This window comes from Aplysia californica, unplaced genomic scaffold (assembly GCF_000002075.1).
Source record: "Aplysia californica isolate F4 #8 unplaced genomic scaffold, AplCal3.0 scaffold00006, whole genome shotgun sequence".
NCBI lineage: Eukaryota > Metazoa > Mollusca > Gastropoda > Aplysiida > Aplysiidae > Aplysia > Aplysia californica.
Genome location: NW_004797276.1, coordinates 1,463,349 through 1,485,657, shown reverse-complemented (window position 1 = coordinate 1,485,657; position 22,309 = coordinate 1,463,349). Strand labels below are relative to the sequence as shown.

The 22,309-nt window shown below is 36.9% G+C and overlaps 1 protein-coding gene across 1 annotated transcript in view; it reads left to right on the top strand.

The window, feature by feature from the left end:
* The window catches only part of LOC101854059 (CDK2-associated and cullin domain-containing protein 1), a 21,455-nt gene extending 1,133 nt beyond the window's left edge, over positions 1 to 20,322 (top strand). The window contains exons 2-9 of the mRNA XM_005089432.3: positions 5,957 to 6,083; positions 8,822 to 8,930; positions 10,507 to 10,602; positions 11,115 to 11,217; positions 13,735 to 13,824; positions 14,466 to 14,607; positions 17,532 to 17,601; positions 18,063 to 20,322. Coding sequence (XP_005089489.1) covers positions 5,957 to 6,083; positions 8,822 to 8,930; positions 10,507 to 10,602; positions 11,115 to 11,217; positions 13,735 to 13,824; positions 14,466 to 14,607; positions 17,532 to 17,583 — 719 coding nt within the window. The 3' untranslated portion in view covers positions 17,584 to 17,601; positions 18,063 to 20,322. The remainder of the gene's footprint in view (positions 1 to 5,956; positions 6,084 to 8,821; positions 8,931 to 10,506; positions 10,603 to 11,114; positions 11,218 to 13,734; positions 13,825 to 14,465; positions 14,608 to 17,531; positions 17,602 to 18,062) is intronic.
* Positions 20,323 to 22,309: the final 1,987 nt, after the last annotated feature.

The window sequence follows — 22,309 nt, the reverse complement described above, 5'->3', positions numbered from 1 at the left end:
GCAACTGATCATTATTACAATAATAAGGCTAGTCTTGACGTAGATCTGCGTATGAATTGTGCGCTGGTCTACTCTATGGAATCAAAAGTTGCCGTATGCTCGGCTCTACACAACAGCAACACAACTTTTTCTTGGTAAACAATCGAGATCACACAGTCTTGTGTATTTGAACGAATCGGTCTTTTTTTTTTACACAGCTCATAATATGCAGGTGCCAGGTGGTCTGCTAATCTTCAATTTTACCTTTTTCTACAACATAAAAGTGGGAAACATGGGGTGTGGGGAAACTAAAAAATGGCGGATAATTGGAAGCACTGAACGTTAGATCTATAGAACGAAGACACTTCGTTTTTTCCGGACCCATGTCCGAATAACATTTTATCATATTCGGACTTGAGTCTGAATAAGAATATATATATATATATATATGTATATATGAAAAAATGTTATTCGGACTCGAATGACAGCCTTACATTATAGATCTAGAATCTAACTCTATATGATTGATTCAGCCTGTAATTTATTTTATTGTTTGTAGGCCTACATATATTGTCACTTTGTGCACGGCAGAGGCCTGTGTCTGTGTGTTCGAGCCATTGCCAAAATGTGAGGAAAAACACATCTTACATTAGTGTGCATAAAAGTGGGATGCATTAGCATTTATTCCCCCAAAACTTTTATAGACATGTCAAATATAGTATAGGATGTAGAACCTGCATAGCAGTTTCAGACCCTGTGTCAGCTTTACAATCTTGAGTGTGTAAATTTTGTGCCAAAAATGTTCATTTTTTAGTGATTCCTGGACTGTCATTTTGAGCACACCTATGCAAACTTCCAAGAGTGTCCAAAATTTAGTACTTTTGGGTGGGTTTTTTTAACGTGTGCTTTGATCCTATGCTATTTGTCTTCGAGAAAGGTTCACTTGCTCAAAAAATCGGTTTATTTGTTTGCAAAATAATTCGGATCACTTGTGCGTTCGTCGTGTCGTCATTGACTATGTGTTTCAGAAAACACCCATTTTAATTTTTCAGTAGAATCACCATAGCTGGTTAAATCTTTTTGCTTTTCGTTGTTTAAATTTCAATTCTTCAAAAGCTGTGGAACGTGAAAGGAACATCGGGTTCCTAGATCTATGATTTCGGTCGGCTGTTTAACGTTCGCCGTGATCGTCGTCACTTTGCGACGTACCGGAAGTCCGAATTTTGGCCCACTTTTGTTTTGAACGGATCATCTACAGTTCCCGGATATAATTGTTTTCTTGAGTGACTTCCCCTAACCCGCTTCCCCAGAACAGCGGAAGCAACGGCGGAATGAGAAAAACGAAAGTAGTCTTTTGTCAGCATCTGGTGACGCACAAGAATCTTACGTTGAATGTGACGTACAGGAATGTTTGGCGTGTTTTTAGGCTACCCTGTTGAATGTTTTAGTGAAATTGCTGTGTTTACATTGGATTCCTGGAACAAGAGTGAGATGTGAACAAACTTCGAGAGATGGGTCATTTCTGTGGTTATAGATTTACCTTTTGTGCTTAGTGATGACGTTTTGGATGTTGTCATGCAGCCGCACATGACTGACTGACGTACTAGAAAAATTACATTGTCCTTAGACTAAGAGCAAACATTTTGCAAATCATGTGTGCTCTCTTTAAACTCAAACACATAAAGTCCTTGTTTATACTGTCTGACTCAAAAGTACACTTGTTCTTTGTTGACGTGATGCCTTTTCCCAATACATTGTGTCATCATTGTGTACAAGTAATATTTGTCATCATTGCAAATCAATAAGTTTCCAAAATATATTTGATACATATTATGCAAGATTCATTTAGAAGCAATATATGCCTTTATTGATCTGTGTATCTCATAGTTGTGCAAATTTGTTCTTTGTAGGCTTGATTTTACCTTTTCCCAGTATGTTTGTCATCACTGTTTATGTATGTACGAGTACTGGTTGTCATAATTAGCAACATAATTGTGATTGTCCACTGCCTTTGATAACCAGGGTTGGGTTGATTTAAATCAGGTTGATTTAAATCAGTTGATTTTTTAAATTTAAATCAACTTGATTAAAAAAAATTAAAAAATCAGTGATTTAAATCACTTTAAAAAAAAATTATTTTTATTTTTATTTTTATTCAGTTTTTACATATTTCAACATTCAGAATTCCTTTCCTTTGTTTCATATCATAAAACAGATAGAAGGTTTAGTAGACTAGATCGTATATATATTAGGCTCTCGGACTCGCAACCGAAAGGTCGTGGGTTCGAATCCCGTCAAGGGCCCGACGTTGTGTCCTTGGGAAAGGCACTTTACACAAATTTTCCTCACTTCACCCAGGTGGGAATGGGTACCCGGCTATAGACAGCAAAAGATCTTGTCAGTTTGTTAGTGTTTGAGCGCTTAATTGGCTGCTTGCACTGTATGCTTCCCGGGAAGCTGAGAATGTTTCGGAGTGTTCTATGGTCTGCTGGGGTAATAATATAGTGTAAAGCGCATAGAGCCTGCTGCTGAGCGGGGATATGCGCTATACAAATGCTATCTATTATTATTATTTATATATATATATAATTATGCTTTTAAAGTCTGCTTTCCCCCCTGTCACTGTAAAATAATACAGTATTCAATTTACTTTTTCTTCCATAATTGAAATCAGAGCTGGGTTGATTTAAATCAGTTGATTTTTAAAATTTTAATCAACTTGATTTTTAAAATAAAAATCAGTGATTTAAATCACTTTTTTAAAAATGTGTTCTGTTTTTACATATTTAAACATTCAGAATTCCTTGGTTTTAGTAAACAGATTTAAGGTTTAGTAGACAAATATAATCATGCTTAAAAGTCTGCTTTCCCCACTGTCACTGTAAAATAATACAGTATCCAATTTACTTTTTTTTTCATAATTGAAAACCAGGGTTGGGTTGATTTAAAAAAAATAAAACTCAGTGATTTAAATCACTTTTAAAAAATGTATTGTTTTTACATCTTTAAACATTCAGAATTCCTTTCCTTGGTTTTATAAAACAGATATAAGGTTTAGTAGACTAATATAATCATGCTTAAAAGTCTGCTTTCCCCCCCTGTCACTGTAAGTAGTAAAATAATACAGTAATTCAATTTACTTTTTTTTCATAATTGAAATTAGCATTTTCTTTTTCTTTTTAGACAAACTAGACACAAGTGCACACACACTGTAATAAAATGCAAGTTTATCTATGCATAATTACCCCCTCCCCCCTTCCTTTTAGACTGACATTTTCTTCATTTTTTTGTCTGTAGCCATAATTCACTGATATAGCAGATTAAGGCTTTCTTTTGCAGTTGCTTAAATTAATCATTAGTTAAAATAAAGACAATGCATTTTGCACTAAAAGAACCTACTTTTAGCCACCAAAAATCCCCAACTGTGTCGACATTTTTAAAAAAATAAAAAAAATCCGATTTAGATTAAAAAAATCTGATTTAAATTTTTTTAAAATTTGATTTAAATAAAAAAAATCGATTTTTAAAATTTTTATTTAAAAAATAAATAAATCACCAACCCTGTTGATAACCTGATATCTATTTCTAAGCAAAAGAAACCTCTCCTGGGTTTTTTGTTTTTTCTTAGAGTGCACATTTTCTCTCTAGAGGCATGGCTTTGTCTTTTCTTGTACATTGTGTCATCATTGTTGTTGTACAAGTCATGTAAAAAGTCATCACTGTTATAATGTACAAGTCAGCCCCATTGGTTTTGTGCTTTTGCCTCATATTAGTTTTTAAATTGTTTTACGCATGTGTTTTTCTGGTACTGAGGCTTTGATTATAATGTATTTGAACAGCCTTTCACTATTGTGATATGTTGTCAATGATAATGTCCAATGTGTATATCCTTTCTTGTACATAACAATGATGACATGTTCTGTGCACTGCGTCAATGTTACAATGTTGGTCATTCATATTACCATTATGAATGGAGTTCATAGTGTACAAAGTCTTTGTTTACTAAACAAATGGAATTTAAAGTCTATAATTTGCTTTGCTGCTTATTTGTTTTTGTCATCCCTGTTACATACAAGAAATTGAAATACAGTGGTTACCAAACCAATAGACCCATATCTCCAAAACTCTACATCTCCTTGCTCTGATACTCTAGGAATATGAGCACTAAATGTCAATCTGTGTATATATGGCAGGTTTCACAATTTTGTGTGCTCTGAGGTGGTGAGATGTTTCAATGCCTATAAAAGTGTATGTTTTGTTGAAATAACAATTTTTCAAACTGTGTTTGTGTTGTGTAGTGTTTGCTTCAAATAAATATATTAAAAGGGTCTTATTATCTTCTGTTGGTTGATGTGTTTGATGTTGTTCTGATGTAATTTTTTAATCGAAGTGGCTAGTTGTACGTACGGCTAGCCTGCCAGTCTAGTCGTACGTACGGCTAGCCTGCAGGTCTAGCCGTACTTAGGTTAGGCTCTTTTGACCAAAACCTGTTGAGTACACAGGTCTCATTAGATCTAGTATCGAAATGGCTAACCGTACTTAAGGCACCTTTTGGTTTCGTCTGAAATACTTAATACTTTAAGTATTGCAAACTAAAATGTTATATTTACAATTCAGCCATCATTATTAAAAGTACAGCTGGCCTGCCAGTCTAGCCAGCTTTCCAAGCGACCACTCCTGCGTACTATTATTTGTTGCAACTCAGTAAATGCTCGGATGACGTCAGGCATTCTGAGAGACATGTTGAACAAGTACACCGACAAGTTTTTTTAGCACAGTTGATCCCTTGACTAAATCATTAATATTCCCATAGGTCTATCTAGTGCTCAACAACAGCATTCACGCGTGTTGTGCATCATAGGCCTAACTTAACATATATATAAAAGGCATACAAGCATCAGTGAGAAACATCACATATTTTGAGTGACCAATCTTAAGGTACTTTCAGTAATTTTCAGTCACCCCCTCCCCCCCCCCAACATGGCTATGTGTCCGTAGGTTGTAAACACGCTGTCAGTCACTTTCACTGTTTTGTGCGAAGACATTCAATTATTTAGACTTGATTTTGTTCTCATGATATAGGCTTTCCAGGTTGTAAGCAAAGATTTTTCTTTACCAAGCTTTACTGTTAGCATGTTTTGAGGGTGTTTACAGGAAGCAATTGTACATGATTACATCTAAATTATGATTATATATTTAACATTTTCCACCTGCGCACAACCTTTGTCCCCATGTACCAGGCAGGGTGCAGATTGGCTACATCAGAAACTAAATTTGTTTCTCGGACAAAAAAGACCCCCGAACATTATTTATGAAATTTTCAGCACCTTGAGAAAATTTTAAACATGATTGATAATCACATGTTCAACAAAGAAGAAATAAGAATCGGAACTGAAAACATTAGATCTAGTTATTCATGCTCATTACTTCATTTTAGTGTAAAGCAGCATGCCAGGTCAACTCGACATTTTTCCAAAAATTTTACTCCCAATTGTTGTAAACAAACTGATTTTCGCTCTCAAAGGCCACGCAAATGATTCAGAAAGGAACTTTAACAAGTGCACACATCTAATAGGGGATAATTCCTTCGACGTTTTTGCTGCTATATCACACCGTCGCTGATCGGCGTCCCATGGGAAAAAGAGACGACTTCTAATTCTAACCGTCATCAATCGGCATCCGGTGGGGGCAAGGTGTTAAAAAACTCACACCCTTCAATATGACGAAAGTGCGTGTTTACGGTTTGGGTAGAGTGTGCTTATGACGAGACTACTATACTGTAGTGAGATGGGAAATGAGAACTTTTTGTTTCCTTGGAAAGAATGTGGTCAGTAATCAGAAATAAGTCCGAAAGTCAGAGTTCAGTTAAATTAAGAACCTCATACAGCTCACAAAGTTAACATGCCTTGCATTTTATTATTGACAGATGTAGTCATTTTTGTTAGCTTTTTTTACCTTGGCTTTTCTTTGCCCTCAGTGATGATGACCTTAACAGAAAAAGATTATGAGGAATACTACTGGCCAGAGCTTAAGACTGCAATAAATCAGCTACTGAACATGAAGCCGGGTGCCTACATACCAATTTCTTATGAGCAAATGTACAGGTAAATGCTCTGGTTCTTGTGATGGTTATTACAAAACGTTGCCGGAAAGTTGGACTAGAAAGTGCCATTGAAAGGTATTGATCTCAATATAAAGTGGTCTATGCCAATGAACCCTGTGAGACAGAAAAAGGGAGGTTCTTAGGTGGACCCAGTTCATAAGCAGATTACGAGAGGAACAACACAGCTCCTACCTTCTTTATTCTATGATATGAGGGCTGTCCCACGGAAAACCGGAATTTGGCTGTAATTTGAAAACTATTCAATATTTTCACCTTCTGTAAACGCACACTTGTAAAACAATCATCTAGGAATTTCCCGATTGGGCACCATGAGCATCGCACAAACCGAACGAACGCAACAGTTCTCCAAAGATGGCTACCCCCTTGGAAAATTGGTCACGGGTAGACGTGAGGTCTGTCATTCGGTTTTTGACAGCAAAAGGTCTCAAACCTATAGAAATACACTCTGAAATAAAGTTAGTTTACGGGGAGAGAGTAATAGCAAAGTCACAGGTGTATGAGTGGTGTAGTAAGTTCAAAGCTGGGCATACTGATGTCAATGACAGAGTTCACCCAGGACCTTGTTTTTCTGCCAAGACTGAGGACAACAAGAGTGGCTTTTAACAAGCTCATTCAAACAGACAGGTGCCTAAAAATTTGCGAAATTTTTGAGTCATTAAACATTTCAAAGTCGAGTGTCCATAGGATAGTGTTTGATGAGCTGCACTATCGAAAGGTCTCTGCTCAATGGGTCCCAAAAGAGCTGACAGCTGACCACAAGACGCAATGTGTTGAAGTGTCTCAGACTTTGTTTAATCGTTGTCGCCAAGCTGTCATGAGAGTCATGAACGCATCTGGAGACCTCCAACAATACGATGAAGAATTCCTGAGAAGCATTATTACAGGTGATGAGACTTGGATACACTACATGACCCCTGAGATGAAGAGAGATTCAATGGTTTGGAAGCACACGACTTCACCTCCCCCGAAAAAGTTTAAAGTTCAGCCATCGGTGAAGAAACTCATGGCCACAGTTTTCTGGGATGCTAAAGGTGTTCTGCTTCTTGACATGCTGGAACCAGGACAAACTGTTAATGCTAACAGATACTGCTTGACTCTTGATAAGTTGAGAGAGGTTGTGCGCCGAAAAAAAGACCAGGCCGGTTGTCCAGCGGGGTAATTTTGCAGCATGACAATACAATGCCAAATACCGCAAACGCTACGAAAGACTGGATCCAAAGGTTTGGCTGGAAGTTCTGCCACACCCCCTTCACTGTCCTGACTTGGCCCCGTCAGATTATCACCTTTTTAGACCAATGAATCGCCATATTTCTGGACAGCGATTCACCAACGACGAAGACCTCGTGGAAGCCGTGAAAGATTGGTTGAAATCTCTTGACGAAAAATTCTTCAGGGAGGGTATCGTCTCGCTAATCCAGCGATGGGAAAATGCATCCAGTGGGATGGTGATTGCATTGAGAAATAAGCACATGTTGAGGTATAATGTGTTACATTTTTATTATAGTAGGACAAAGATTGTTGCTTGTATGGACCTTTTCCGGTTTTCCGTGGGACAGCCCTTGTAGAATAATGGCCCTTAGACAATGCTAACGTCCAAAGGGAAGATTTTAACTTTTGTCAAAAATCAAATATGTCACCTTGTGAGAGCGCATGACTGAGTAGGTATGCATTGTTTTAGGTGCCAGTGCAATGAGCATCAGAGGCTATTCCAATGCGACATTGTCACCTTGATTTGATAATGTTGTACTGAAAATATGAAACAGCACCAGATGTATTGCTAGATCTGTGAGCATTGGGTCCCATTTTTAATGAAGGGGTTGGAAAGTGTTGAAACTGGGGTTGCAGATGAAAGAAGCGGGGGCAAAGTGGACTAGCGGACAACTATGTCTGCTCACTGCATACACTGTTACACACGAGCTTTGCAGAATGGGTCAGTTGCTAAGTGGTTTACAATTAGTTCAATCACTTGTTCCTCTTACATGGTCAAAGTGTCTGATTGTCTTAAATAAAAGCTGCCCCCGCCCCATTGCTGGTAATTCTTTCCCTTCACTTATGCAGCTTTGTAAATAATTCAGTTTCTTAGTTCCAATACTCTATTAGATCAAAATGACTGGCCACGTCATGAAAATTCACTGAGAAACATCAAGCTACCTGTTCTCACTTGGACCCCAATTAAAACTCAACATGTACTCACTTGCGCACGCCCATTCATTGGACCCCCCCACTGATTTTCCCTTGGGTGTCAGTATCGTCTATGTGTTACAATGATAAACAAAGTCAAAGGAAATAACTCTAGGAAGCAAACTGATAACAGTTGAGTGGGGCCTCTCAGTATTCACCTAGGAACCTACTTTTTTGTTTCCTGATATCCAGGTTCTTAGGCCACTGTCTATATTTCTCATCTTTTTCGTCTCCAGCGTCTCTGGAGTAACTGTTAGGCCCTTGCTGTCTCATGTAAAAGAAATGAGTGTGGGGACGTTGTATCCCTCTCAGTCTGGGTTGGCCCTGGCAGGCATGGTCAAAGCCCGCCTTATAAATATTTTAAATTGTATTGATGTGGGCATAAAACAGAAGAAATAAGTGTTTCTTTAGTACATCTTACCTTTCAATTTCAAGCTAATATTTGTAATAACTTTTTAAACGTGAATTTTCTTTTGTGACACTGATTTGTAGCTTCATTTTTGTGTGCTCACCAAAAAATTTTCCTTTGTTTTTCAGCTGTGTTTATAAATGTGTATGCAAACAGTTCTCCGAAAGACTATACAACGATTTATTAAGGTACCTTTCTGAACACATGGAGTATCTGAATGCTGAACTTAAAAGTCATGTAAGTGTTACTAGTGGACTCTCAAAGTTGTTATAAAAAATGTAACTCAAGTTACAAAGTTTGTTCAGGATTAATTAGTCTAAAGCTTTTTTATTTTTCTGTGACACCTATCATTCTATTTTGATTTTAAAATTATAAGAAACTCAGGATGAGATGTGTTTCTTTATTAATCAGTTTTTTTGCTGTGTGGAAAAAAAATGCTGAAACCAGGAGGTAAGAGGAAATCGTTAGTTTTCATGAATATTTTTTTCTATGTGTCGAAATTGAATGAGAATGGGTAATTTTCTAAATTAAAACCATAATCTACTAAATGTATTTTGTGACTTTGTTATGTTACTGTTACGTTGATATTTTGAAATGTCAAAATAGAAATGTTACAATTAATTGTTCAATATTTCCAGAACATAGTCAGAGTTTCATATTGGAAATTTTTTTTGTTCAGTTCTAGTTCTGCCGACATTTAAATTGAGGCAATACTGTTCCTTTTGTAAAAGGATGGCTTTCTGGGTATTTTCTGTTATGAACAGATTTTGCACCAGATATCTTCACCAGGAACCCTTCCCCCTGCTCAAGTACATTTTGGAACTTTCAAGCTAAAATTTGTATGCTTGGGCATAACCAGTGAAAAGTAGCTTTCAACAACTGCCTGTGAAATTTCTCTCTGTCTCCGTCTACAACCTATACTTATACTATCAGTTTCTCTTCTCTAAACCCTTTCCATACCCTGTCTGCATTGACCATGTGCATGACCATGCCCTGTTTTAACACCACCCGGTCCTCTCACAGGTCTATAAAAGTGGTGGTACTTAGTTGAGGAAGCAGTCTCATAATATTGATATCTGTGTTATTATTGTCTAAATGAGAATCTTCCCGCATTTCACTTGCATAAATGTCATCAGAATCAGAACCACTCTCAATAGGTTCTTCTTTATCCTTTTCAATGATAAGCTTGTGTAATGCCTTTCAGCTGTGTAGGATTGCTTTGCCATCATTCATTCTGTAAAAAACAACTGACCTACATTAAAATTTTTATGAGCACTTAAATGGTTTGGCTTGATTGTTAGATTATCTTAAGAGTGCTCTTTCCCACTTATTTATTTTAAAGGGATGCCACTGCAATGAAAAGTTGTGGTTAATTTTCTAGAGGTGTCACTTCAAATGGGGAATCCCAGTATTTTGACAGCTGGGGATTAAGTGGAGCACGTGGAACACGTATGTGCGCTACGAAACATGTATGTGCGCAACGAAATGTGTTAGGAAGTAGAGCTATTTTGTTTGTCTTCATGTTCATCTTTAAACGGACATTCCAGTCTCTAGTGTTATGGCTGCTCTTCGCCACAGGTCCTCCGGGCTCCCGTAGTTTTGGGACTCCTTTCTTAGGGTTGGGCCAATGTTTCCTTATAATGCTTCATACACAGGGCAGGCTTGTAGTTTATGGTTTCCTGTTTGGATACTTGTTCTGCTGTGGCACTGCTCTGAGTAGCCGATCCTGAGATTTGTATAGAGGTGAATTGTGCTTTGAAATTAGGTATATTTCCCTTAGTTTCATAGTAATCAAATGTTTGTATCAACACAGGAAACAGAATCCATCCCTTTCATCGAGACGTTTTCCTTCCTTATGCACCAATACATCCAAGCTCTGACGGGCATTGTTCCAATTTTTAATTATTTGGTGAGTCAGATGAATATATATATTTGTTGTTCTGTTTCTATGCAATTAAAAGTTGTGAATGTACAATTGCTGTGACAAAACAAAGATGTATCAATGTTGAAGAATCTGTTATTGTAAAGGGAAAGAAGCAGAACATGAATTATATTGCTTGGAACTGACAGTTTCCCATCGTGTCAATGAGTTTTCAAAGAACAATAGAATTTGTAGGGTTTTTTTGGATTTGCTGTGTTACCTCTTTTCTACGGTTTTTATCTTTTTAAAAAATCTTGTTTCTTGCTTGTTCTTTTTGTCATGTCTCAAGCTGTCACCTGCTAGTCAGTTTTCCTGTATTTTCTGAAGGATTCTCTGTTTGTATTTGAAGTGATGCAGTGTGTTATTGTTTATAAACTTTTATATATTACATTTGCATACATTTCATTCAATAGGAAAGTTGGGCAATGTGTCTTTCATCCTTACAGTTGTTTTGAATGTTTGTGTTTACTGTGTATTTTTTTTGTTCCTTTTTGTTTCAGAATCGTTTTTATGTTGAAAACAAGTTGAAAACTGACTTGAACGAAGAACTGAGAAAGCTCTTTCGCACCAAAGTTGTAGATATTCACATTCACACGCTAATAAGTAAGTATTTGACTTGGCTGTTTATTACACTCTGAACGTAGATTGGTGGTGTGTTGGGTAGTATCTTTGCTGTTTTATTACTTGAAAAGGAACTACAAAATTTGAGACTTACTTAGGTACACTGTGGGAAGACCAGGTATGATGAGTAGGGTCTTCCAATTTTAGTTCGTATTTTATATTTATATTGTGTCTAAGAAATGGGGTTGTCATATTTTCACATTTTGTTGGTAAAAACTTAAATGGATGGAGCCCCATCCTAACTTTAGTTGTAGGTGGTTGGTGGACGCTCTGGTTTGATTTACTCCCTCTTTCCTATCAAACATCTATCGTTATCTCTCCTCCTTTTTTGTGTTTGTTACTCTCCTGTAACATCTCTAATTTTTGGTACTTATATGACCTGATCGTGATGCAAGTGCCGTAAAACTCTTACTAAAACAAAAATTAGCTTAGTTGACCTTAACTTATCAGGTGATGGCTTGTTTCTGTTTAACCCCATAACTGCTAACTGTAGTATATGCATCCCACATGCTATGGAAAATTCCACAGTGTACAAGATGTCACAGGTCACAACCTTTGATAGATGGTTGTTTGCTTGTCATATAAGACCAATCGATAAAACTGTCAGTAAAAGAGAATGAAGAGACGACTTAATAATAATAATAATAGATAGCATTTTTATAGCGCATATCCCCGCTCAGCAGCAGGCTCTATGCGCTTTACACTATATTAGACTTAGTTCACTAACAAGACTGGAGAAAAAGCCATATATAACAATATAGACTTATATGATATTATTGTGTTGCAAGTGCTGTAAAACTCTTACTAAAACTAAATGATGTAACAACTGGAAAATAACGAGTTAGCTCTGTCTCAATGTATGCGAGAAAGGCAACTCACCTTGCTATGTTTTATCAGTCACAAAGCTCACGCTTCCCATCGAACTATATTATCAATATAAATAGAAATGAGGAGGTACCTTTATCATTTATCCATTGACAAAACTCTGGATAGAACAAGCCATAATACTGTAAACAACTCAAAAGCATTGAGACTGAAAAAGAGCTCCGATTCAACGTGCTAGCCTTGACAGTTTCGCACAATGTATGTAAAGAGGACAGCACGCTTGCTTTGTGTTATCAGTTATAGAGCCCACACTTCAGGTCAAATAGTGTATATTTCTATGATCTCTTAGATAAAAAGAATAAATGGTCAAGGGATGTTACTTGCTTTATTGAAAAATTAGTAGTAGCTGATATATCAATAAAGCAAATCGCCTGTAAGCCTAAATTTTATGTACATATTTCCTGCACTATCCCCAAGAAAAAAGGAAACTTTGTCATGCGTGCAGTAAATTGCTAATGACTCATTGTTCTTGGGACGTTCAGAAGCTATCTAAGATGTATCTAAAATGTGGAGAAATCTAGTCTGAAAGACTATTTAAGACTGTATGAAGGTGTTCGTGCGTTTTAAAGACAACTTTTTTGACAATTGTACAAATTTTGGAAAAACCTCTAGGGAAGAAACTCTAGAAGGATTTGATAAAATGTTCAAAGATTTTTTTCATATTTCCTGTAATATAAGTCATACACAGGGTGATTAAAAAAGAATATGCCAAAATCATCTCGCGATATTGAAAAAACAAGAAACAATAGAAAACATCACTATACTATACAATATGTGTGTGTGCCTAAAGAAAGGTACCAAAAGTCCGATTTTGACCATTTTGAGTTAAGGGTTGTACGTTGTAGGAAATTCAATGCTGAACACGGGGGTCTTTGAATTTTTTAGCACATTTTGAGAGGTAGGGTATAAAAATATAATTTTGAGAAAATGATTTTTTAAGTTTAACAAACGTGAGAACACATACAAACTTTTGAAAAACGATTTTTTAAATGTATTTATTCGCGGAAAATTCATTTCCAATTTGGCATTCAGCTGACTCTAATATCATGAATAGAATTCAATGGTAAAACATAGTAGAGAAGAGAAAACGTGCTTCAAGAATAGATTTCAACACCTTTTGAAAGCAGTTTCCATTATTGGTATTTATTAATGTACCCTCAAAATTATTCAAAATAGAATGTTTAGAAGTCAAATCAATGAAAACCCTTTGGGTACATTGCAAAAAAATTGTGGATCTATCTTTTAAAAAAAAATTGAAACACATTTTGGTCAAAAAACTGATTTTTGTCATTATCAGCCTGTAGCTCGAAACGGTCTCGCGTGACTTTTGGTAGCTTTCTCTAGGCGCACACATATATTCTTGTAATTCATAGTCTTTTGGATTTTGGTAGTGTGTAGCTGAATGTTTTTGACTGGATAAACGGTCACAAGTCCCAGCACTGATAGTTAGACTAATCCACATAATTACGAGATGGACTACAGCTTGCTCTTGGAAAACTTAATACTTTAGTTATGTAATTTCTTTTTTTTTCCCATTTCTCATCTGGTATGATTCTCATTTCTTTATGTGTAACAAGGAAAATTAATCTGTATTTGTTTGCTTTCAACTTCCAGAGCTTTTGGATGAAGTCAGTTGTGTGCCATTTGCCATCTCACCTCCAACCATGGCCAGCATAATGAAAAATCTTTATGCTTTGAATGAAGGTCAGTGACCACTTGTAGAAATAATTTGTAATGCGTATTATATCTTATTTGTACTCCGAGATAGTTTTCCATACTTTCATAATAATTTTGTAACTATTGAAATGTTAAATGTTGCTCTTGCTGTGCAAGTCTGAACAGTTCCTAGTCAGGAGGACTTTAATGGGTCCGTGAGATCTGCTCATTCTATTGGCACCTAATTTTATGTTGTCAACAGTGCTAGTACCATGTGTGCCTTTGTTCCAATGTCAAGGATAAAAAACTTCATAAAATTTGTGGTACTTGTACCATAAGTAATTTGAAAATATATCTTGTGTTTTAATAATGTTCCGATGGCCTAGAATTGATTTTGTACGGTGCCACTGTGGAGTCATTTGATTTTGTAGCCTCAAATACGTACTTATCATTGCAATTGAAACAGAACTCGCTGTAACAATGTGGGATGTTCGGAAAGGTTTGATATTGTCCACTCCACTCCAGGCCTGGTGGTCATAACTAGGTTTACTCCACAGTTAAGTTTATAATTGGAAAGAAAGTTAAAGAAGGAAGTGTTTTCCCCTTTTTCAAAGTTTGTGATGTGAAATTCTGTGACTCTCCACCAGAATAACTTTCCTTTACTGAGAGATTATTTTAATTTCTAACAGATTATTCCAAGCTGAATCCAGGGCTGTTCTCTCGATACCTTCCCAATATCCTTCCACCCACGGATCCTACTCTGTTGGAGCAATACGCACAGGAAGCCCGGAAAGTACAAGAGCATATAGCTGGTATGCACAACTTCAAGAGGTGAGTTTTCACAAAAATTTTGCATGTTGCATCTTGCTACAATCTTTAGATTTTTGCTATGTAAGATAAAATGGGGGTGGGGGGGGTGTATGTGTGTTAGTTGAGCTGATCCTGGCATTTCTTAATCTTCATCCGTGGTTCTTTGTCGTTAGAAATAGGCCTCAATAGATATTGTTTTGCAAAGTAATAATAGCAACTGCAGCTGAACTCCATTAAATCCAATCCTGCACCTTTTGTAGGAGCATGTAAGTTCCATTAGATAAGGGTCATGGTTTTTTTTTACAATGAGTTGCTCACAAAGGTTGCTGGAATGCTGGAAGTGCTGTACGCTAGTTTATAGTGTCCACGCTCTGTGTAATGCTGTGATTGGGCCTTTAGTTCATAAGGGATCGCTTGGGAAGTTGTTCTTTTCTTTAACAGTTAAAACGATGTGATATTTGTGAAACAATGAAGTGCTGGGGTCTGCTTTTCTGACAATGCCTCTTGGCAAAACTGACAGTTATCTGCTGTTTACTTATAGAAGTTCGTTTTGCTGTTGCTACACATTTTTTGAGCAATGACAATAAACAATTAGATTTTTATCCTAATTGCATTAAAAAAAGCTCTTAATGAAAGAGGAGTAAACTCTAAAAACTGGGGGGGTATTTAAAAAATCCGTGGGTAAAAAAAAAAAAGCTGTTTGGATTTTTTGTCGCTAAATTTTTGTGGACAACTATATAGGAAAATATACATTGGACAATTCTCGATGCATTTTGAGGGGATACTGTTCATAGGTCAGTATTGAATTGGATCATATGAATGAAACTTGGCATCTCTTTGTGATTTTTAGTGCAGACTAGAGTTGGGTCTGGCTCGCTAAATCAGCGTCCGCGAGTAACGAACTACTTGCTGGCACTACCTGCAAACGAGTGGACGGGTAACGAGCCGTCCGCTTGTGAAGAGTAGTTCGCTACTTGCTACATATTGGACAGAGACAACAGAGTTCGTTTAGCGAGCGGACGGAGAAACTCCATGCATTCAAGTGGGCGGATGGACGGGGAGCGACTCCTTCCTTTGCATACTACTTACACCCCCACCCCCCAAAAAAAACAACAAAAAATATTCACCAAATTAGCCTCCTTCCCCACATTGTAGCATTCGTGGAGGAAATTTCAAAGGCCTTTGAGAATTCTTTACACTTCGCCTTCCCGATAATTGCAACGTACACAGTGTGCCCCACGCAAAGTGAAAGGTTACACACTTAGTATTATGTCACCAGCCCCTGTCACTCCTTGTGGCACCGCTAGTTGCTTGAAACACCAGGCCTAATTAACAAGCAATAGACGACGCGCCTAACTTCGCGTCGAGTATCTCGTCTGCTAGAGTTCGTCCGTTCGCTCGTCCACTCAGTGAATAAAATTGTGGAGCGGACCCAAAAAACGAACTGTCTTGGGGTTCACAGTCCGCTCGCGTGGCTGTCCGTTACCCGCTCGCTCAGACTGAGTCCACGAGTAACGAACCCATCCGTCTGCTCGCCCCAACTCTAGTGCAGACTCTATTTCTGCTATCAAATTTTTAATGTCTTTATTAGATCTTTGAGACAAATATTTACATAAAAATTTGTTTAATTACGGGACATCACTTGTACTGCTATCGAAAGGGGGGCACAGTCTTGTGAGACTGGTTCAAACATTACAAAACCCCCTAAGTTATCAACGCATCTTTGCTTAAAAACTACTTTGGTCTTGTTTTGAACATACTGGACAGAAGTTAGTTGAATGTACCCTTGTTACAGAAACGGTATAACTTAGATCTTAAAAGAATCAGCGTTGTTCTCCGATCATCCCTTCTACAATTAACAAAGTGGTATAGGGAAAACCGACAGTGGACTCATTGGTGACTTATTTAGTTTTAGGCTGCCAAGCATATTCTACCTAGGGAGTACATGCCTTTCGCATGCTGGTAGGCTAGCTTGTTCAGTTTCTCTTCCAGTTTCTGGCTATAGTCTGTTATTGGTGGATGGGTGATAGTTTCAAGTTGGGACATAAAATATACTACACACAGGGATCTGAAATTTTACAGTAATAAAGGAGATATAATGTTGGGCGCCTGTCTGGTCAACGGCCATGCAGCAGCTCCTCTTTGTTTCTGAAAAACAGAAAATCGCACATACACTGCAATTTCTCCGGTAGGTTTAGCTTTATTCTGATGGGTTGCCAAGTTTCATTCATTTTTCATACAGGGGTTTCTTGTAACTATTCTTAGAGGGGGCTGCCTATAATCACGAATGGCCGAAAGATGGAATAATGGACCCCACATTTATATGTATCTCTTAGAGGGTAACAAGTTTGTGCGCAGTTTGCTTTATCTTTTTTTTTTTGGTTAAAAGTAATTGGTGTTATATGGATTTTGTTGTTTGTTCTAATGAAGGGCTTTTGGGGGGGGGGGGGGGGGGGGGTGATAATTTCGCTTTGATTAGGTTCAGTAGGGCCTTCTGTGTGATTTTAAAAAATATCCTCGAAACAGCAGGGTTTTGATGTTAATGAAAAATCAATGGTTGAAAGTAGATTTTCGGGTTCGTGCTTTCTTTGTATTGTTGATTGTTATGTTGTTGAAAGTGAACAACACACAATTCTAAAATGTCACAGATGTGTATCTTTGATATAATTATAACTGTCTTATTACTTTTATATCTGTAAGTGTAATCATTATTTTGTTCATATTGATAAGTAGAACACATTTTCCATGATTTGTCACACAGTGCATGAATAGAATACTGAAAAAAATATTTTATTTTTAAGGCCACTGTCCTTTTTTATTTGGTAAAACTGAATAGAGTGCTTTTTCTGTTAGGACAGGCTCAGGTTATTTATTTGTGCCACAGCTATTATATTGACTTATTTGAATTGTATTTAAGCCACGTTTTCCACCCCCTTTTTTTCCAGTCATGATTCAAGTCGAAAGCGTGTATATGAGGATGACATATCTGTGAACTAAGGTTATGGCTGGGAACATGTAAGTGAGTTTCAGGAGATAATGTCTCTCTGTATTTTGTGTACAACTTTTATGTCCCGACTGCATTATTGAACTCTGGTGGCCCTCGTGTGATGGGTAACAAATTTTTTCAGACGTTTGTATTCTGCAACTATATATAACATTTTTTTACATACTATTACTACTTAACTTTACATACTATTTTTACAGCTCATTAGATGGCTCTTTGTTGCCCAACAGATCTCATGTAGGGAAACTCTACATGGAAGACTCTGATAGAGAAAATTATGAAATGTCATAATGATTAAATTTTATTTTTTCAGTTCTGGTACTCTTCCTGTACTGAAATTTGGTGTGGGGGGTACCATGTCTTTCATACTTTAGGTGTAGGCTCAGTCTTTCCTCTGTTTTGTAATATCTATTTCGTATGTTTTTTTGTCCAGGTGTTGCCGGTGTCTGACCAATGCTGTTTTTCTCCCTAGGCATTTCTGTGATAGTGACTGTCTGGATGCCTGCTGTGAATGTACCTGGCTCTTCAACTCTTGAAGGATACTTATGAAAAGAGGATTGTTTCGAATGATTTTCAAGGGTGTTCTTGATCTGTTTGTTTCTTATTTGTCGACTACTCAAGAATGGGGAAATTTTGTCTTCCTGATACGTGTAGCAAGTTTTACCAGTGCACTATGCTGCAGTACCTTAAACAGGTGCGAAAATGAAAGCTGTTCAAGTTGAACACTTTCTTGTATGACTCTGAGGAGTTGCTCTAAATGGTCCACAGAGACTTTTTCATAACGGTGGAATGGGGATTGGGTGTACATACGAGTGTAAATGAAAATAATTGCATGTTCGATTGTGGAGTTAACAATTATGCAAGTTCATGTCCCCCTCCCTTATCAGTTCCCCCCCCCCCCCTTTTTTTTTTAAATTTTGTATTTGAAGTGAAGGGATTTCTCATGGGTGGGAGCGAAAGCTTTAGACCACTGATCGTGCATTTTGTCAACTTCTTATAGTCTGTTTCTTGTTTCACAGATCTCGTAATTTGAGATTTGTGTATTGTGTGTACTGTATTTTTATAATACTGACTTTCAAAGAGGCATTCATACTGCTTCTTTAGTATAGTCATCCATTTTTAGTCCATGAGTGTGGTTTGTTTGTGTTCTTAACTGTTTCCTCATCTTGTATCAATAAAAGAGTGTGTTATCAGTGTTAGTTCTGCATGCATCAGGTTCCAATAAAAATCTTGGCCTAAAATGCTCAAGAATTTTGAGTAAAATATTTCCAATATTTTCCATTAACTGCTTCGGGCTGGTACAGTTTGTTTATCCGCACAACTCTTTTACTTCTCTCAAGTTTATGCTTGTATTCTTTTCAAGCCTGTCATGAAGGTCAGGCATATCATTCTGAACTTTATTGAGTAAAATTTCTATTTTTACACTGAAAGTATTGTCAGCAACAGGTAGGTTTAATTAGACCCTCTTTATATGATTACTCCATACAACTTCCTTTTTAAAAACTTTTTCTGGTGAAACAGTTGCTACTTATTAGACTTCGGGCTTTTATTTTTTGTAAGTTCTGAAGAGAATGTAATGTCTACTGGACGGACCAAAAGTTTTTACCCCCCCCCCCCCCCCAAGAGAAACAAAATAAAACAATGCATTGTTTAGTGTCTTTTGACAAGGTTATATTTGCTAACATGATGAAATATATTTTTATTCCTATTATTTTGGTCGTGAATATTAGCAAAGGATAAATGTTTTAAACAAAAAAAATCGTGTACTTATTTTATTGGGTTTACAAAAGATATGCTCTTAGGTCTGTGTAGATGCTAATCCCCAAAATCTAGAGGGTGCTACTGGCAAGTTCTACTTCTTTCCTGTTTGTCTACAATTTCTTTGTGGAATCATATTTTCTCAAGCACAAAATGAATTTTGGTATGTTATCACGTACATTTTCTCTGTTAGAGAAGTGCCTCCCCACCCCCCTTCCTATTGGCCATATTAATATCTGTACAACCAGAGGAATTGTGAAAACTGAATCTGTGCACATTACAAACCCATTGCCAATTAAATTTTGGTGATGGACAATGTAGATTTTATAGACACGTCCAAGAACTGATGAGAAGACATCTAGCTTGCTGATAATGGGTATAAATTGGTCACATTGTGGCAGTTTTCATTTTGATTATGAAATAGAGCTGAGAGAATGTTGATAAAAGATGATAAATAAATGACTTAGTTATATTATATTGTGTACATCATTAGCATACCAGATTGAATTGCGTATACTTTTACATAGAAAATATTTCACTTGCACTTTATGAAGCCAAGTTGTATTTAGCATAATATAATCTAAAACAACCAAATGTTGAAGAAGATGAAAGTAAAACAAGAGAAAATGGTCACCTACCATTACATGTGGCATTGTTCCATTGCTTTTTTTTTCAATGTCTGGCAAACCGAATTATTGGAATTGATCTATATAACTGGGTAAGATTTCAGGTTTACCGTTTTTATAGTAGAAGGAGTGGCACTTCCCCCTCCTTCTCCCTCCTCTACTCAATAGTCCGCATCATTGTCAAAGTCTCTATGTGTTAACCATAGACTGTTGTCGCAATCAGTACAATCACTGTCACCTTCTAAATCTGATAACTAAGCCAGTTATCTTTAGAATTACCGATAATAAAAGCTTTGACCCAGATTCAGAACTGGCTGTTAGACAACTGCTGTTCATTTTAAAAAAAAATTCTTTCAGAACAAAGTAAGAGCAAGGGGAAAGTGCCCTCATCTGCTGAAACAACTGCTGAGTAACTTGGAGAATCTTACTTTTTCTTCATTTTTCCGGAAACTCCCAATGTTCTGTCTTTATAAATCACCAATCACAGCGCAGTACTATGCCTGTGGTACTGAAGTCCGATACCTTTTTGGGAAATTATTGAGACTACAGTACTCTAACAGTAAATAAGGAATTAGGCTTTTCTGAACATGTTCTTTCTTTTTTTACCTACATTGGTGGGTCCATTGATACATTTGTTTGCTCTTGTTATTTATAATTTTTTTTTCAATTTCAAACTTTGAAAATCCCGATGTTGATGTGCCATGCACCTATTTTATCTATGACAGTTAGTAATGTTATCATTCCCTCTGTATTTCCACCCACATATTTTCTTATCTTATCTGAACAAACCATTTGTATCATATTTATCTGTTTTGTGAAGATACCGAAATGTTTTAGTTTAGTTTTAGTAAGTGTTTTACGGCACTTGCAACACAATAAGGTCATATAGAAGATTAGAGGTGTTACAAGAGAGTAACAAACACGAAAAAGGAGGAGAGATAAAGACGATAGATGTTTGATAGGAAAGTAGAAGCAAACCACACCAGAGCACCCTCCAACCACCCACTCAAAATGTTTTTGAGTTTGAGTAGAGACCACTAACAAAACAGCTTTTTCAAAATGGGCTCACGAAAGTGATACAAAGCTCTGAAAGGAATGCTGGCCATTGCATACTTTGTTTTTATCTATTAATTTTTGGGGGTATTTTCCTAGGTTATCTATGTAGTCTTCCTTTCTTAGAATGTACACTACTAGAGATTGATGTATCCTGAAATGTGTGTGCGTCAGTCTTTCAAAGGTCAAGTTCAGGCAATTAGACTATTTATCCCTTTCGATAGAAGGCTTACAGGACTCCAATAAAATTCTTTTATGGTAAAAGTTAATTCCAATTTACCGGGTTCCCTGCAGAACTTGGCAGGGTGCATGCTGCACTAGTTCAATATATACTCTCAGTATGCAGTCAGACTGGCAGGGTGCATGCTGCACTAGTTCAATATATACTCTCAGTATGCAGTCAGACTGGCAAGTCATAATTTTTGGCAGCTTAGTGAATTGAGGAAAATAAAATAGCGTATCGTATCTTTTGTTAGATTACACCAATTTCTCATCAGGAGAAGCGGAGTTTCTGTCTCACAACCTTTCTGTTGTTAATGTTAGTACAATACATCTCAGCTAGACTGGGATGCCCCTGATATTTTACAGCCCAATGGCATTGAAAAAAGATTTGTTATGATGAAGATTATGTGGTAAGAACCATATATGGCTTTATTAAGTTAATACTTTTGTTTCTCTCCCCGTTGAAATTGTGAAAAAAATAGCAGTCTGAATTCTTGAAGTCCTCTGCGATTTAGTGTGAGAGTTCAGAGTTAACTTTTTTCGGATGTGCTTACCTTTTATGCAATAAAATATATCATCAGGTCCACTCATTGTCAACTCAGTAGGTAGTGTCTGTGCATTGTCATATAGAATGCTCATTCTATTGGTTTTCAATGTCGTTGCTATTGTCTTAAACTTAAAATGCTTTCTGGAGGAGGAGGCTTGTTCCGATCCCCATCCTGTAAAACTTCTTGTCTTGAGATAATCGAGCTCATATTAGCCCTGTTCCATGTCATTTCGTGGGCAAGTTGATGGACATATTGTTAATTGATGAAAGAAATATCTTGTAGGAAAATAAAAAAATTCTGGTCAAGGTGTTTTCTTTCAAGATTAGCATCAATCTTTTGGAAACGCCCTGAGAACTCCTTTGGCAGTATAGATTTATTTGCCATACAGTCATGATTTCAGGGGATAAATGAAATTTTGTATTTTCCAATAGAGACAGAATGAGGAAATTTTGTTGACCATGACCACAAGCTCTTTCCATGGAACCTCCACATGAACTAAACAATCAGTGAAT